The sequence below is a fragment of the Tetrao urogallus genome (genome assembly GCF_951394365.1).
Source record: "Tetrao urogallus genome assembly, chromosome: 11".
Taxonomy (NCBI): domain Eukaryota; kingdom Metazoa; phylum Chordata; class Aves; order Galliformes; family Phasianidae; genus Tetrao; species Tetrao urogallus.
Genome location: NC_136824.1, coordinates 13,086,059 through 13,104,637, shown reverse-complemented (window position 1 = coordinate 13,104,637; position 18,579 = coordinate 13,086,059). Strand labels below are relative to the sequence as shown.

General features: G+C 39.5%; 1 protein-coding gene across 5 annotated transcripts in view; it reads right to left on the bottom strand.

Annotated features, from left to right (window-relative positions):
- TCF12 (transcription factor 12) overlaps positions 1 to 18,579 on the bottom strand; it is a gene marked incomplete at both ends in the record, with an annotated part of 148,075 nt that overhangs the window by 39,942 nt on the left and 89,554 nt on the right. For all 5 annotated transcript variants that reach the window (XM_079541151.1, XM_079541152.1, XM_079541154.1 and 2 more), the window contains 2 exons: positions 5,473 to 5,525; positions 8,485 to 8,620. In XM_079541151.1, coding sequence (XP_079397277.1) covers positions 5,473 to 5,525; positions 8,485 to 8,620 — 189 coding nt within the window. The remainder of the gene's footprint in view (positions 1 to 5,472; positions 5,526 to 8,484; positions 8,621 to 18,579) is intronic.

The window sequence follows — 18,579 nt, the reverse complement described above, 5'->3', positions numbered from 1 at the left end:
AAGTGGAAAGAATGAGGAAAAGGAGCTATATATCACATTCCTCAGAACCAAACGCGGACAGTGTATTTGAAGAGGTTTAAAAACTTGTTCGGAACACACGGCGGGTAATACCTTAACTCTGTTCGAACTCATCGCTTCGCTGGGAAGCCGCTCGCGCACGGACCCGCGTCCGGGCCGCCCCGCAGCTCACAGCGGCGCCTCACAGCCGCAGCTCACGGCCGGCCCGCAGCGCCCCCCCGCCCTGCTGCCGGCCGCGCCGCGCTCTGGAGGCGGAGGCGCGACGGACGGCGCCCCCTGCCGGCCGGCTTTGGAACCGCGCCCCGCCGCAGAGCGGGCGGCCGGGAACGCCGAGCCGCAGCGGGCTCAGAAGGCGGCCCGTCAAAATGTGGGCCGCAAGTTGGCCCCAGCCTCTATTTTCCCGCACTCGTCTCCCTTTCTTTTCTATTTCAGCTTGCTGAAATATAGGGTTTTTTTTGCAAATGGAGTTGCTCTATCAAACCCTAATGATGTCACTGCCTTTGTGCGGTCCTATGGAAAGGCAGAGTGCAAACCATCACCAGCAGCCCTGGATTTTCGCACCACTAAATCCCACAAACACATCTCCCAAACACTGCAACTTGCCTTCTTTATGCATCCTCACCCCCCAACAAGGAGGTGCCAAAGTGGGAAGGATCGGTCTTAAACGATCCTTTTTAGTCCTTATCTGTTGAGATAAAATACCACACTAATTTATGGTAATTAAAACATCTTCAGGTCAAGCAGGAGTTGTAGCAATTCCATGCAGCTCCTCCATGTAACGACACAAGCTGCAATTCAGGCATTACTTTCTCAGAAAGCAGCTTTACAACACTGCACGGGTTCGATTCTTCCACGAGGATACGTGCTCTAAATTTACAAGCATCTAATATGCTAATTTTTATGTGTTGTGAAAATGTAAAAAAATCTACAAATAAATCCAAACACAACAGAAGAATATCTGCACACTTACATATACATGCAAAGAATTTTCACAGGAGGTTTCTCAATAAAGCAACCTTAGATAATCTACCACAGTCCTGGAAACAGGATCTGACTGCAGCCAAAAAATGCTGCTAAGAGAGGGTTACATAAGTATCAGCACAAACCATCTGAACTCTCACAGCAGGACCTTGCAAAAGCTTGTTTAATGACAGCTAATTGCCTCTGACTTTATGTGCATAGCAAAGAACGGATGGGATGCAATAATCTGTGATCCGATCAATTTCAAGTCCCTCTCCTAAAAACATTATCCTTTGACTCAGATGGTAAAAGAATAAGCATAAAGCAGAAGAAAGACTGAACCATGAAGAAGCCACACGCTCTGCATTGGGTTATCCATAGGGGTTCGTTTGCTCACTTTTGTTACTGAAAAATGCCTTATACAACACCAGCAGCATCAGAGGCAGGGGTCAGGCTTACTGACGTCTTTGTGTGCATTAAGTACTGAAGACAAGAATGACAGCTGAATGCGTCACTCGACTGCACAAGGCAATTCACAACACTCCAAACCAACTCTAAATGCTACTTCTTACATTTTGGCACCACAGCATTCCGTGGGAACGAGTCAATTAAAACAGAGCACCGTCACTTCAGCAGTGTATCTACACAGGCTGCTCTGTGAGTTTTATTCAGTTGCACTTTTCAGAAAAGATCCGAAGACTTGGTAGAAACTACTCTAAGGAGGCTGCTTTACAACAGGCTACCTCAGTGCACACTCAGCTTGTTAGTAGTGAAGATAATTCTCTGAAGAAAGTCCACTTGCTATGTGCTGTATTTTTTTTCTGTATTACTTTTAATACAATTCTAACATTTAAGATCTCAAAAATTGGGTTTCAGTTAAACAGAGCAGTGAATCATTTCCACCTGTTTCAAAAACCCTCCTTTTAGCTCTGGGGAGGAACAGAAGTAAAACGAGCACAGAAGGAAGTAAAACCTATTTTTCTTCTAGCATCTTCAGCCACCATTAGTATCTCCATAACACAGCTCTTAAAATACGCTTCCCAAGCTCACTCGAGCATGCTAAAAAAAAAAAAAAAAAGACTGAAGTGTGTGGGAAGTAATTCTATGCATGCAAACCAAGTTTCCTCTCACTATACTTGATAAAGAATTCTTGCAGTGTATTAGTACACATGGACAGTGTGGCTGATATAAGGAACCTCTACAATCAACTTTATATCATACTGATTTTACTGAAAAACATCATGAGCTTAAATTTAGAAAGATCTATCGGAATATGGAAGAGGGTAGGTTTAGATACAAGGAAGAAATTATTCACTACTGAGGCAGTGAGGCGTTAGCGCAGGCTGCCCAGAGGAGCTGTGGGTGCCCCATGCCTGAATGTGCTCAAGGCCAGGCAGCGGATCTGGTGGGTGAAGTACATGTCCATAGCATGGGATGGTCTTTAAGGCCCATTCCAACCCATTCTGTGATCCTATGATATGGCTAAATAATACTGTGCTTTTGCTCATAGCACATCCACAATTAAATTACCATCCCCTGGTGCCTTTCCAAACAAGCCGTAATGTTCTCTCTACATACTGAGAAGTTCTTTGAAAACACTGGCTGGCTCTGTGCTCCTTCAAAGTGACCACCGATGAGTTACAGTTGGCTCAAGCCACGTGATGCTATTAAAATTTATCGACTTAGTTACAGTAACTCCTACAACAACAAAAACTCTCAAAATTTGGAATTTCAGAGGACAACCTGTCACTGAACATTTAAAAAAATCTCTTCCTGTAATATAAAGGGCAGAAAAATATCGGATCCTAGTTAATAGTTTAATGTAGGCATTTGCATGTCAACACAGAAAATGTTTTGGGGGCAATGACTTCATCACCACTTAGCTAACTTCAGATAGGAAAATTAAAAAATACATTTGCATGGTTACTTAGTTTTCACAGTCACAGTTCAGGGTCCAAGCTGCATCCTCAGAAGTAACTTAACAATTTATTACCACTTTTGTGCAACTGTTTTTACTTTAGGCCCCAAATGGAACACATGAAGAAAGGCAAGACTCAAAGCAAATAATTTCATAAAATACCACTTGTATCTCGAAGAAATAGAAACAAAGTAGATTTATAGAAATCGTTATTTCTTAAAATCTTGTTATTGGACAATTACCTAAGCATTATCTAAGAAATTAAATTACTAGAATATCCATTGACATGGTAGCCCCATACCAACACAAAAACACTGGAGAAAAATATCTCTAAGAAAATGAAATTTTTTAAAAATTCAGATCCTTACATTTTTTAAACATTAAATATGAACTATCTTTCCTGTGACTTTCCATGCCATAATCAGCACTACCTACTAGCTGAAACAACTTCATCTCTGCCACAATACACTGGCTTCTTACAAAGGCATGGCTAAAATAAGAACAGACAATAATCACAGAATTAGTAACTCAATTTAGATTTCCTACGATCATCAGTTAAATTTAGTTTTGTGTCATCTGCTAAATGAAATATCTCATCGCACTTTTTTTGGTAATCCATCATCTCATTGCAGCGCAGTACTCAGCACTGAAATGTTGAGGACCGGTGTCTGAAAAATGCAGCACAGCTATCTTTGATTATTCACAGTAACTGCACTTCACTGCTCAGATTGCTATCGTGTTAATATAAATAAAATCTAATCAGCATTTGGTTGTCTTCATTAAGAAGAAAAATAAAAACATCTGAAAAATACTGCTGCTTAAATTTAACGCCTAGTAAGAGAAATGAGATAAATTCTTCATTTGCTAAAGCGATCTCTTTACCTGGCTAATGCTACTAAATATTAAACATGCAAGTTTTATTACTTTTTGTGAATTACAGTAATAAATTACAAGGAAACTGCACTGCTATGTGTTTTAGCTTCTCTGAAATCTCAAATATATTTTTGTTAATCTAGCAGAAATCATCTGCTAGACTGTAAAGCCACCCTACATAACACAAAACTGTTAAAATGTAAATTGCCAAACTATTTTTAGCTGCTGCTGAAGGGCTGGGGTTGGGGGAGGGGAAAAAGAGAAGAAAAAAAGAAAGAAAAAAAAAAAAAAGGAAGAAAAAGAATATTCCTGGCCTCGGGAATAATGATTTGAGGCATTGTGTTCATTTTGTTTATCAAGCAGCTATTCAGCCTCTAGTGGGGCCCAAGTGCTTATGCAAGCAAAAGCTTTCAAGAGTGCCTGCAGCTGCAATCCTGGCTTCCAGGTAGGCTGCAGGTTCAGAGCACAGCTGCCCCAGGCTATCCCCGCTATCGCAGCTCCATCTGCAAGTACGGTTAAAATAGGATTTCGGATCCAGGATTCGGCACACATCACCGTGAGCTGGGGGAGGGAGAAGGAGAAGAGAGGGAGGAGAGGACCGGGGAGATGCGAGGACTGGAAGACTCCATCCATACTCCAGACTTCATGCAAAATAAAAAGATCGGCCTCATTTTGCTCCCGCTCTATTACTGTTGCCTGTGCAGTATGTGCTATTCAGCCTATCCGGCTTTGAGTTATGACTCATCCGAGTGCACCTGCGCCCATGTGTTAAGTACTGCCAAATAAAAGCCCAACACGCATTTACACAACAAAGAGATGTACCCCGCAAGGCAGCGCCGCTTCCCCCTCCCCTCCTGTTTGTTCTGAGCAGGAAGAAAAATAATTCTGCCCTTCACTTCACTGGGGATTTTTCACTTCACGTGGATCTTTAAATGCAGATTCATTTATAAACAAATTTTCTTCCTTTTAAGAATAAAGCATATTTAATACCGCAGAACACCCCTATAGCATTAGATTATCACAGCCATTAATGATTTTTCCACCAAAACCCTTCCAACCTTTTTCATCAAAGCCCTTTATTCTCGAAGGATAAATTTTCAAGCAAAGAGGGATCAACAAACTAGTTGCTTGAAAGCTTTCCTGATGCTAGGCTGAAGTTAGGAAAGGCTTAATGAAGGCTTTAAAATCCACCAGGGCTTCACAATGAACATCTGACTCGGTGATTTATGCATATTAATAACCTCAGTCCTACTGAGGCAAGCTGAGCTGTACATGTCCTCCGAATCTTAATGTCTTCAGCTCCACTGGGATTATTACAAATGTAAATTTCTAAGATTCTCAGCTATTAATCTCTGTCTGTCCTCCTGTTCAGCAACATAATGACTAATTAAACATCAAAAGACCTGTACAGGAGATCTTCTTTGACAGCTCCTGGCCCAGCTCTCCTCCCAAGAGAGGAATTCAGATGACAGGGACAAGTGGGTAGGAGCATATGAGCAAGCTACAAATCACTGCTATGAAATCTAAAAATTACACATCAAATGTGTATTTAGTCCTCAAAAAGCACTCCCAGTCGCCTAGCAGAGCTGTTCATGTCCAGTGGATAGCATTCCTAACGACAACTTAAGTAATTTGCATCTCAGCTAAACAGAGCCCAGCTTCAGCCCGCTTTACTTAATCTAAGTAAAAGAATTGGTACTTACAGAAGAAGGCAAACCAGGGGGCACCTTTCTTACTTTCTTTGTCTGTAGGGGATCTGTACAGAGAAACAACACATTTCAATCTCTACACTATAGATGGAGAAGAATAACTAGCCAAAGTTACAGTGCAATTCTTACTATTTTAATTCAGGTGCTTTTTAAAAATTATTTTGTACAAATGAAATTTGTCATCAATACAAGAGGTACTTAAATATGTAACATACACACGTTCTTTTCTGATTTAACACTTGATAAACAATTGCCATTCTTTCCACAAGGAAAGCAGCTACCCCTGAGAACACCAATGCTGCGTGGTATTGATGCCTCTGCACTCTTGAGAAAAATAAACTAACATTGTGAGATGTGTAATAAGAGAAGTGGACTGATCATCAACACATATTCTTTCCCTTTTCACATTTCTTAATAAAGACATAAATGTAGAAAACTGATATAAATTTCTATAGCATTAAGAATATACTGAGGTTGTAAATAATACCAAATCTAATGATGTAATTGTTTTTCTTAAGCAACAAATATAACTCAAATTTTCATCTAACAGAAGTTGGAAATATACCTGCTTCCTGCTATCAATAAGAATATTCATAAAACGAAAGTAGCCAGTGATTTCACTACCTAACTCTACAGTCTGAACCAGTCTAGTCACCTGCTAATAACACTAATCTGAATCGTATACATGCAAATTACAAGTTAACAGATGTTCTGAAAATGAATGTTACAATTTCTACAGCTGACCCACTGAGTCTTCAATTAAAACATAGGATTTCTATTTTTGTTTTCATTCAGAAGAGTATTACTACAATTTTAGCATAAGATACGACAAGATAAAAAATTACTCATTCCCAGGTGTAATAAATGCACAAAACTGCAGGTAAACATACTTGATGGATATATTTACTCTGATCATGCCATATGAGGTGTCTGAAAGGGAAGTGCTTTTTTGCAAGGTGTTTAAACTGCACACAGACTATGACCCAAAAGGGAACACTGGTTGATATCAATTAAGTTAAAGGAGCAAATTTAAAGAGAGTTTGTTGAAAACCCTGGATAAGCTGTAATTCAAATCTGCTTTATATTCTCAGACAGTAGTTTCATACCCTTTAACTAATCCATTAAAAAAAAAAACAAAAACCAACAAACCTAAAACAGCTATTTCACATGTACACTCTCAAGCCCACCAGAAAAGATTCAAGATCTATTTTTTTCCTGGGATTTTGAAAATGCACTTTCATAGATTTGTAACATCCATCTTCTCATGTCCCAGGTTCCAGTTGGGCAGATTTAGCCATAACAGACAGAGGAATATTATGCTGCTACAGTTTGAAAAGATTTATAGCCCTTGAGTTCCCCATTCAACAAGAAATATAAATAGGAGTACTACCCTGAAAACATTACACTTGCCTTCATTATGTTTAATTCAATGATATCTGGAGCTTAAATTCTGTACAGTTTGAACAATAATCTAATTAAGCTACATATTCAAGTATATAATAGAAATGTGACAATCTGGGCTAGGATTCTCCCTGTTATCGTTTCATACACCCCCCTCAACTTTCTGCAGATGTTACTGCCTCTGTCCAGCACCCAAAGTCATGCTGCAGCAGGCGCCCTGCTACCCACGGCCACAGCAGGTTACTGTTTTATTAACTTTTCACTGAACTGATGGGGGTAAACAGTGTGACAATAACACAAGTCTTTTCTAAGAAAAGAAACCAGCAAACTAAATATTTCACTGAAATTTCCTTAGATTGTTCTATCATAACAGATCTGAAGAGTGCCTGCATATGGTCTGCATGTACTAAGGAGCATGAATACTTCCAAAAATATTTGTAAAGAAAGGCAACCCCAGACTAAATGATGGCTGTCCTGACAACAGGTTAAATAAGCTGTATGAAAAAGCACAATATGTAGGTATAGGCAAAGTTCCAAAGTCACATTTTTATAACTAAAGGCTTAAAAAAAAGCCAACACGAAGCATGTTTAGGACTATTTCAATGCTTGCAGTTCGCAGTTTTTAGATAATACTAAAGTTATTTCAAGATTTGATGAAATGCCATTTTGGGTAAAGTATGTTTTAAGTTATATTGTTTCAGAAAGATACAATATAACTGTTTCAGAAAGAAAGAATGAGTTTCTGTGCTACAAAGAAGAAGCAGCATTCAAAAAATACACAGAACTAGAGCAATCAATGACATAAAATGCTAACATGGAAAATATGGTAGCTTTTAAACTAGAATATCAGGTTACAGGGGTGGGTTTTTTGGGTTTCTTCTTTTGTTTTAACTTGCATACTCAGCTATTTCGGATACTCCTGTAGTAGAAATGATAGAACAGCTGGCTCATTCTTGGTTCTCTAATGCAGCAGAAAGTCCTTAGAGCTATGAAATATTACCAGTGACTATGACTGAGGAAAAGTTCTATTTATCAGCAAGCATCTCTACAGTGTAAATGCTCTTAAAGTATTATAACTATTTCTAAGTAGGTTCTTTCCTGCCTGTTCTGCAAAGTAGCTTAACTTCAGGATAAACTACTAGTCTCCAATTGCTAGCAACTTTAAAGGCATGTTGAACCAATTACAATGAACTATGTATTTCCCTGAATAAAGTTACTTTTAGCATATAAAAGGATAATTGTTTCACTTTTGTGTCTTTCTCCTACTAAATAATGGTAATGACCTCAAGGTCAGGCATTTCCAGGAGTTAATGATGGCATGGGTTAAGGGCACTCAGCTGGTCATCAACTCCTATCCATCTGTCATTATTGCTTTTGCAATTAAGGGTTGTATTGTAGTTTCTTGTTTGTTTTATAAGCAACACCGATCAGTGTTGAATTCAAACTAGCACCTCAAAGAAAATTTTAATAATTCTGCTCTCTCTTACAGCGTTCTGTTGTAATTTCAAGTCCTCAGTATACAGCCATCTCCAGTACACAGGATGAGCTGCCAAAAAAAATCAAGTCTGCAGAGATGTGTCACAAATGAAAGTTGGTGTTACTCACCAAGAGCTGGCGAGTCATGAAGTGGTCTTCGGCGCTGATTTGTGCCAGAGAATGGGTAGTAGGTTGTCCCAGGCTTCCCCGAGGATGACAGCTGACCTGGACTTCCAAGTCCCATATCTGACCGGAGCAGGCTAGTCTGCAAAATATACAGAGGAGAAAAAAATTAAGCTCTGTAGCAATTAAGCTGTTAATACATCATGCTAACAAATTCTTAAATGCATACAATATGCTATGTAGGCATTTACTGGGTTTTCAGTGAAGGCCTTTGAGTTCAGAAAATATCACATAGCATAATTCAGAAAGGAAGAGAGAGTTTGGCTGTAAGCCTCCAAACAACAGAATCACTTCTTTAAAGGGTCTGAAAGAATAATCCACAGTTGAATTGTTACCAAAAATCATAATACATTGTTTAATTTTCCAAATAGCATCTATTATACATTATAAAGATAACTGAGAAAAACTGCTCAATTTACCGTGTGACATCAGGTTTTAGTACGCACTTAGAAATCCAGTAACATTACATTCATAAAAAAATGTAAGAAATATCCCCCAAAAAATCACTAAGGCAAAAGAGATAACAGATTAAATTAACACAGAATATAAAACTTCACCACATTTTAAAAGCTTCTCCATGTTATTCAAACATATTTTGTTTCCTTTTTCCTTTTCAACTTCTGTGACACTGAAGTGAACACTGGTGATTTATGAGATTATGTTTTTTCATGGGTGGTACCACGCTTAACTTTTAGTCCAACAATCCCCAAACACTGGGTTGAAACCCAAAGAAATCTTTTGTGAAGGAAACATAAACCAAGCAGTAAAAATGGACTCACTGGAGCTTTAACACTGAATGTTGCATATGGCTTTCCACTTGCACTAACATCCACAGCTAAATCTCTGTATTTTGCTTTTCATACACTCAGAATGCGAGTGCTTTAAGGTCACACAAACTATTTGATGTTCATTTCTTCGTTCTAGGTCATTACGCAGTCCAGTCCTCATACACAGAAGTAAAACATACGGCTGCTGGTTGGCAGGATAACAATCATGTCTGCCTACATTCAAACTGTGCTAGCATTTCAATCATCAGATGATGCAAGATAAAAACCACTGACTGGATTAACATTTACACCAAAACCAGCCTGAGCTGTCACCTACTAAAGTTTCCTCCTTTCAGCCCCACAGTTCCCAAGTTTTGTTTTCTTTCCTCCTCCACCCCATATGCTCCCAAAGCTGCAGCCAGGCTCTGCAGGCAGCACAGCTGCAGGCCCCACAATGGCAGCAACTGCTCAGCACTGCAGCTTCCCAGGCTGCAGCAGCTCAGCGTTGCATGCGCACACCATTGCTTCGTGTTCTCCTCACCTGCCACATTATGGCCCAAGTAGGAATCTTGGACAATACTTTGTGAAAAGCGCTTCTTCTAAACCATCACTGTCAAAAAATAAAGACTAATGCTGTAAATATGGTACTTATCTCAGGACTTCACGAAAAGTAAGATGATCTCCAGCCCAGGATTACCCAGAACTGAAGGAAAGTTTCCTCACAATAGCCCCCATGGAAGATGTGCTGTGATAGCTCTCTCATGTAGCAGAAGCAAGGCCCCAGTGACAGACCGGAGATGTTGAGGTTGGGAGGGACCTCTGCATTATGTATACAGACCAAGTAAATCCCAAACTGTGCAACCCGTTATTCAGAAGACTCCTAGCCTACACTGTGTTTGGTAAAGAGTTTTTATTCCTCTCAAGTACAACAAACAACAACCACAACAAACCAAAAAAAGCCAAACCAACCGACCAAAAAGCACCACCCAGAAACCAGAACCCTCTTTCGCCATTTCCACCATCAAATGAGGCATCTGTTTAAAATTTCGTAATTGTTCCCAAGTCTTCCCAAATAAAATAAAAATAGATGTCATTACTTCATCTTATTGATTTTTCTGCCTGTCTGAACCAATTGAGAAGCAATATTGATTAGGACTGATCCTTTCCTAAGGGCATCTGATAAAGAAAGGAATACAGAAATACCTCTGAGGATAGCAGAAAGGCTTTGTATTACCAGCACCGAGCTCCTCCTGCCTAGCTGCCCCCAGCCCCTGCACAGAGGCAGCTTGGTTACACAGAGTTTGCAGCATTCTCCATAGAGCATAGTCACTCTCAATCCGAACCTCATCTGCCAAGTACGAATCCAATTACTAAAGAATAATCAATGACTGGTTATTCTCCTGAACACTGCTGAGTTGGATTGCTCTTATAAATAAAAAGGCAGCGTCCTTAAAACTTTGCCTGTTTGGATTTTGTAAGGCATATTTCCAGCTTTGAAACAAACAGGAACTTATTTAAAACAGTATTCTCCCAAGGGAATGCGTGTTCAATAACTAATCTAAGAAAAACAAACCACACCCTAAAAAGACTTTTATTACAATTGACTAAGAATATAACAATCCCCATTCCAAAGATACTGGAAGAGAGAAAAGAGGTAAACATGCTGCTTTACTTTTCAAGATAATCTCTTTCAGAAAAAGCCGAAGTTTCGATAGCCTCAAGGCAAACTGCATGACCTGAGCCCAAAAATAAAGGCATATTTTAAAAAACAAAACTGAACAAGTACCAAGGGCTGCTATTTAGACAAACATTATACAGGGGTGCCTCTCCTGAAAGCTATTTTCAGAAAAATGAAATGCAACAAAGTCATGTACTCAACTGCTGAAATGGTGAGATGGAAGGAAGAGAATCGGATCTACATAGGAAGGATGAGCAGCAGTCTGGCAACATCTCTGTATCTTGAAGCATCTTTGCCACAGACAACAAGTAAGTTTGTACTGCAGCTGCATTTATCTCCAAGCAAAGCTAGTTTCCTTTCAAACCAAAAAATTAATCAACCATATGCTTATATCAAAATGGTATGCCTGAGAGTTCAAAAGAAAGAGCTCCTCACTCAACACATTTTAAATGGTTTTAAAACTGATTCCTTCAAAGATTCAAAGAGAATACAAATAAGAAACAATTTGACTATTTTGGAAGTTTTCTTTTACACAGTCTAACTGTTCCAGCCTCTACAATCCCAGTGGCACAATTTGATGCCAAAATACCACTGCCTTCAGTGAACTCTAAGGACACTGGCCAGCAGAGTTCTAATATGTTGGTAAACAACTCTTTGATTTCCTTGCTTTGACAGTAAAAAATTTCGACAAGTAAAAACCTACAGATGTCCTTATACAACACTCCTTGAGGGTCTCAAGCGTTTGGGTTATATGCAGATAGGAAAGCCAAGCTATGCTGAAATATATATGAGCATTTATTCATTTATTTTAAACAAATACTATCCACATGTTATCTTATTGCATATTAAGTTTTACCATTTCAAAAATCTGTTATATACAGTTGGCTTTGTGATTCATTCCAGGAATCAGCCTTTTTAGTGGTTCAAATCTTGCTTATGTTTACTTTTAAAATGCAAACCTATTAGCAAATACTTTAAGAACTAAGATTCCTGTAGCAGACAAAGCCAAATTATGAAACAGTATGATCCAAACACAACTACGTGCCTTCACATTATTCATTCTTTTCTATCAAAAGAATAGCATGGTTGAGAATAAAAAGCAATAGCCCCTTATACGCAACCAATTACGACAGGGCTATTGTGTTGGCATAAAAATGCATTCTGTTCTGGAAATGAGAGTTCACAGAATCATACAAAAACCCAAGCTGGGAGGGGCTCACAGGATGTGATGACACACGGATCCCGGCCCCACACAGGACCACCTGAAAAATCAAACCCTACGTCTGAGAGCAGTGCCCAAATGCTCCTGAACTCTGGCAGCTCGGGGCTGTGCCTTCTGCCCTGGGCAGCCTGTTCCATGCCCACCACCTTCTAAGTGAGCCTTTCCTTACTTCCCAGCCTGGTTCTCCCAACACAGCTCCATGCTGTTCCCTCAGGCCCTCTCACTGTCACCAGACAGCAGAGCTCAGCGCTGCCTTCCGCTCCCTGTGAGGAGCTGCCATAGGCCTCCCCTCAGTCTCCTCTGCTCTGGGCCAAGCAAACATGGAGACCTTGGCTACTCCTGGCACCTCAGACACTTACTTCACTGTCCCTGATGGCCTCCTCTGGAAACACTGCAATAGTTTAACATCCTTACACTGTGTCATCCAAACTGGCACACAGTGCTCAAGGTGAGGCTGTGCTAGCAGTGGGACAACGGCCCCAGGCACCCAGCTGCAGCCATCAGGCCTGGTGCACCCCTGCCCTGCTGCCAGCCATGCCCTTTTGGCTCACAGTGCACACTGATGACCAATGTGCAACTTGCGATACGGCAGAAACCCCAGATCCCTTTCCACAGGAAAGAGTTACTCCCCTCTCACCTCAATAAACTAGTCAACTAGTTTTTATTTTTCCAAGCTTTTGGAATTGGCTTCTTTTTCAAGAAGTTTATGCATTCGGTCCCAGTAGTGAGGCTCCTACTTAAGGGGGGCAAACAATCAAAGCACTTAAGTGTTTATATAGCAATTGGGGCTTAGATACATCATTTCACTACAGCAAAATAACTCAACAATACTCATCTCAATCCAATCCTCATTTTCTGACTAGCAGGCAGAAGGCAGCTGCACAAATTCCATGAAAGAGAGAAACTAGGACATACTTGGAGACAAACTCACTCAGCATTTCTCAGAATTATGCAGAACAGGCAGTAGAAGTGCAGCTCCTGTCTTACTGTAAGCCCGAAATACTGCAGTAACAGAGCAGAAGCATTTTGTTGCTTTGATTGAACAAGATGATGGATGAAGACTTCAAGTATGCATAAAGTGTCTCCTGATACTTTGTATGTCTTGCCTTATGAACACATCTGACAACATGCACACGCTAGTTTAAATGAATACAGCAAAATGGAGAAGTCAAACTCTGCTAAACTTGCAAGGTCCCCACTTAACTTGTGCATCTTGTTACTGCAACCTCAAAGGAAAAGCTAGCACAAAATTAAACACGAACAAATAATTGCTCTGTGAGATACTAGTGCAGCACAGAGGACTGGGACGCAAATAACCATTCACCTGAGTTCAACAGAATCCAGTTTAAGCCAAAAATACAATTAATACAGAAAATGTCCAATTTCACTTCATGTAAGTCCACAAACTTAGGCACCTCTAATGAACATGCACTCCAACATAGGAGGTGAATTTGGAAAAAATAACCAACACTGACGTAAATTCATTTCAAATTTAAATTCTAGAGATATGTTTGCAATTATGAGTACGTCGTTAAAGAATCTCATCCTCAGAATACCATCAAATTGTAATGTGAAATAGCGTTACCAGTCTGAGAACAAAGGGACCTTGAATGAGTAATCAATAGCAACTGGCAGAAAATGAGGCATTAATTATGATCCTCTCTAGCGTTTTGTCTCAAACAAGGTTTCATTAAATATATTGTGCTAACCTGTACTTCTTCAAGCCATTACCAATAGATTTGATCCATTTTTTCGTCTGTTTCAGGAGTAGAAACAAATCAGAATTAAAAAAGCAACAACAACAAAACGACTGAAGCGTTATATGATAACTTAAGTATTTTTTCTTGATCAATTTAAAGGAAATCAGGGGTTGCTAATAAAACACCTCAGGAGAGGGTCCTCTAACAACACACTGATAATTGCAAACATATTCCTCATTTTAAAAAAGATACTTAGATCTTATAATCTCAATGTAGTCTCTTGAAAATTTAATTATCATCTCCTATACCTAAAGTATCATGCAGGTTTGAGAAGATAATGACAGTCATCCATCAACTGCATCCTGCCAGTGTAATCAGGCTAATCTAGCTCACTGGAGTAAAAAACAGCTACCTAGGGTACTAAACACTAAAGTGATGCAACATCATAAACAAAACAACAGATATTTAGTTCTACTGTCTTCCTAATTAACATTAACTCTGAAAAATACCAAGGTATCAATATATTGCTTATTCCACGTATATGCACTGCTACGGATGATCTGTTCACGTGCATGCAGTATTACTGAGATGGAGCACAGGAACAGAGAACAGTGAAGAAAACACCACAGGAAGAAGTTTATGCACATTTTTTAAGCAGTGGGAGCAGTAAAGATTAAATGTGAAGGGAAAGAAACATTCTGCGTTTCCTCCACATCTAAACAACTTTAAAACACCCAATCAATACAACTATTTTAAATAAATACCTTCCTTCTCTTATGTGACAGTGGTTTCCCCACACCGATATCACATACTTGCAAGACTACAAATTCTGTCTTCCACTTCTAAAAGCAGCACCCTGCTGATGTCAGTGTCCAACCCTGAGGTTATGCTGGCTCAGCCTGTCTTTACTCATTCCCCCAGGCAAGGTATTTTTGCATTGCTCACTGCATTCTAGCAAGGCATTACTAAGCATTGTGATTACAGGTCAGGCTCCTTCCCTTTGCATCTTTTCGCTACGTTATGAAAACAATAATTTGAATGTCTTCCTTACTGTGACAACACAAAAGCAGGAGGTTTGGGGGGAGAACTGCAAAATGTCAGAAAAGAAACAGCTGAGGGTTTATTCTTTTTTTTTTTTTTTTTGTACAAGCCTTCTCCCTTCTCTCTCTGTTTACAATACACAAGCGTGATAAATCAATAATATAAAAGGCCTTCTGCTGAGTCTTATTTACAGAAGAGAGCTATAAAGGATATATAAGGTTCAAACTATCCTTGCACCTGCTTCTCTCTCTCCCTCTCTCTCCCTCTTCATTTTCAGCGAAATAATTTTAAAAATTTCACATGGTTTGTAGAATGCTTCATTTACATGGTGAGAAAGCTGTGTATCCCCTCTCCTACACAGTCAAGCACCAAGTTAGAAAATGTGTAAAATAATGAGGGTTCAAAAAAATACAGCAACTGTTGGGACTTAACATGCAAAACACGTATGTTTTCATATATGATCAAGTGAAAGGTAATCCCAACACAAGGCTAGTCAATGGAATGGCAAGCCCAGTGAACACTTATCTACAGATAAAGTAGTGCTGTCCCATCTACTCCCAGTGAATGTTGTTATTCTTCTCCTCCTTCTCTTCAGAAACCTGTGGCATTGGAAGCGCTATCATCTTGAAAAACACTCTGCTACACATTCAAAACCAATGCAAGATGGATAGCTTAGTTCCATGAAAGAGGAGTCAAAATGGAAAATCATCTTATTTCTTTCCATTCACTGACAATCTGTTCAAGCCCCACTCCTTGCCCATCTCAGGCAGTAACTGCTAAACAACAGGCTGCTTACGTTACTCTTAATTCTGCCTTCCCAGTTCCAGTTTTCATCTTGAAAGCAATAACCTCTGCAGGTGCAAAATCTGGGATGGAACATTCTCTGAAGAAAAGGAAAGAAAATGGCAGCTCAGCCTGTTAGAGTAGTCAGAAACATAAAGAATAAACATTGCAAGAAAATCCCAAGGGCAATCTACCCCATTAAATCCAGCTACAGTTAAAAAAAACTGAGCTTATCTTTCCCTTATTCTCCAATAATACTGTAAATATGTCACTGAAATGCACCCAACTCTGAGGCAGGAGGAACTACATTCAGCAAATAAATTAATAAATTTGAAATTCTGCATTCCACGGTGTAAAATGCTTCTTACTTCCCTATACAGCAAGGTTTAAAATATATCTACTGATTTATAGGACATCTGTAACCTTCAACATAATCAAACAATCAAAAATAAAAACAAGGCAAGGAAATCTGCTAATTCTAAATAGTGTGAGGGAAAGACAGGCAAGCACGAACACAAGTTACAGTTTGTCTGCTTCTTGTAGATAGTTAAAATGATTTCTCCCAAAGCTGCTTCTCCTTTATAAATAGCATCCCTCAACCCTGCTGACTAATTCCCAACACCTGCTACCCACTTTGTTCAAGGGGATGTCTTCCCTGATTAACTTCAGGTGGACACCTCGAGCTCTGGAAAAAGAAATTGAGTTTATGCCCAGTACTTTTTTTTAGAAAAAAAACTTTCTAAGAAGGTTCTGCCTGCAAGCAGCTCCCTATCTGCTGAGAGACAGATTTTCCCAGTAGCACAAGCAGTAATTTGCTTCTAATTAATCATAATCAAGAGAAAGTAACTTGATTTTACTTGAGAAGTAAAAGGAAGCAAAATAAAACTCATGCTTCTAAAATATACCTCTCTCAGCACCTCCTCCTTTTAAGAAAGTATCAGCTACAGCATCCAGGGTTGCTACTTTTGTTAACACTGTGTCAGCTTCCTTCAGAAGACGCATTTCTAACAGGCCCATAGCTCAGACTGGAAAATCTGCTTTGAGAGATTCTTGATGTCAAAGGTGTCAGAGAAGAAGAGATTAAAAAGAAAATTTACAAAATAAAATCAGTTTGTTGGCTTTTAAGTTATTTGGTACTAACTCTCCTCCCCCCTCCCATACTTAAATATGTATGTATATATATACTTCCGTAACTCAGTACTGGATATAAATAGGCATTAAGGCATCTCTACAGATCCTTAAAAGAGGCAGGAAGGACCCACTTGTAGCCTTTTCTAAGGCCACACAGATAAGAAAGGCCCAGAACACCATGTACTTTTCTGCCTCACTTGAAAAATCCATCTAAAACATCGAGGAGGAAAAGCTTTCTTGTTTAATAGACACTTCAGTTTTAAAAAAGAGAATGCATTTTGTTTCCACAGCTGATGCAATCTGACAGGTTTCATTAGCACTACAGTAAATTCTAATACATCTTCTTTATTTCATTACAAAATGGGAACCCCTCTGTGGCATATGTGCTTTTTTATAATTAGATTTACAGCCTACATTTTTTTTCCTTATTATATATAATATTTCCTTATACAATGAAATGTATATTCTGCATTTTTAAATCTAAAGCAACTACTAATTTATTCCACTACCAGCCATTTAGTAAGAGAAAAAAAAAAAAAAAAAAAAAAAAAAAAAGCCCAATGGGATTTGAAACACCCCAGCCATGTGCCTAACAGAGAGAATTACCCAACCTCTAGTGTCCCTTGTGCCGCACCATTGCACCATTACTTCCTGTTCTCAACTGTGGTCTAAAGGTGCCTATTTCTCACTCTTAGTATAACTATCTGAATTTTTGAATTAATCTGAAGCCTTTAATTAGTTGTTTGTTTGCCCCACAATACCACAGGAGCAGAAGGCACAGCCTCAGCCAGAGTAACTGTCTGATCACTTCTCCCAAGGAAGACAAGTAGGGTCAGAGCATTAGAGATGAGCAATTAAAAAGTTTCAGGTATGAACAGAATTCCCACAGAAAGAAATCAGAACTCCTGAAACTTCATAAACGTGCATAAGAGAAAAGTGCATTTCTCAAGTTTGCACATCAGGTTACCAGGAAGAAACTAAGAACTGATCATTAGAGCGATGGAGAAACATCCCATGTATTTGTTCTCAACAGCTGTCCAACATCTAGGGCCTACCATGCCTCGGCATACAAGGGCTGCTCCAAAAGTAACACCTCCTATTTTATTACACGGGCACATGACATCAGAGGCAGATGTTGGTGGTATGACAGCAGAGGCTGAACCTTCCCACCAATATGGAATATTCATTACATGTTGCTGCTGTCTAACAGATGGCAGCAGAGGGGCAGTCTGACAGAATGGTGTCTGACTGCAAGTGCACACGAAGCAAAGGCATAGAACTGAATTCCTTCGTGTGGAAAAAACTGCACCCGCTGACATACATCAATGCTTGCTGAACCTTTAAGGAGCCCAAGCAGTGGATGTCAGCACAGTAAAGTGTAAGTGGTGCATTTTAGTGGGTCACCTCTGCTGGTACATATTGTTAGCAACATACGCTGTTGTTCATTGCTGACAAAAATGCATAGCTAGTGGTGGTGACTCCACTGAGTTACCAGTCGAGAAAGAATGTTTTGTAGCTGAGAATTTGCTCTATCAAACAGTGTTATTGTGCTCTTTGTATATGTTGTAGTTTCCGTGGAAATAAATAGGAGGCATTACTTTCAGAGAGACCTATCCATAAAGCCGCGGTGAAGCATGATAGTGACATGGTGCAACAGCCCTTGTATTAGAGTAAGGGACCACTAGAAAGCTGGCTAAGCATTCCAGGAGCACCTGCAAA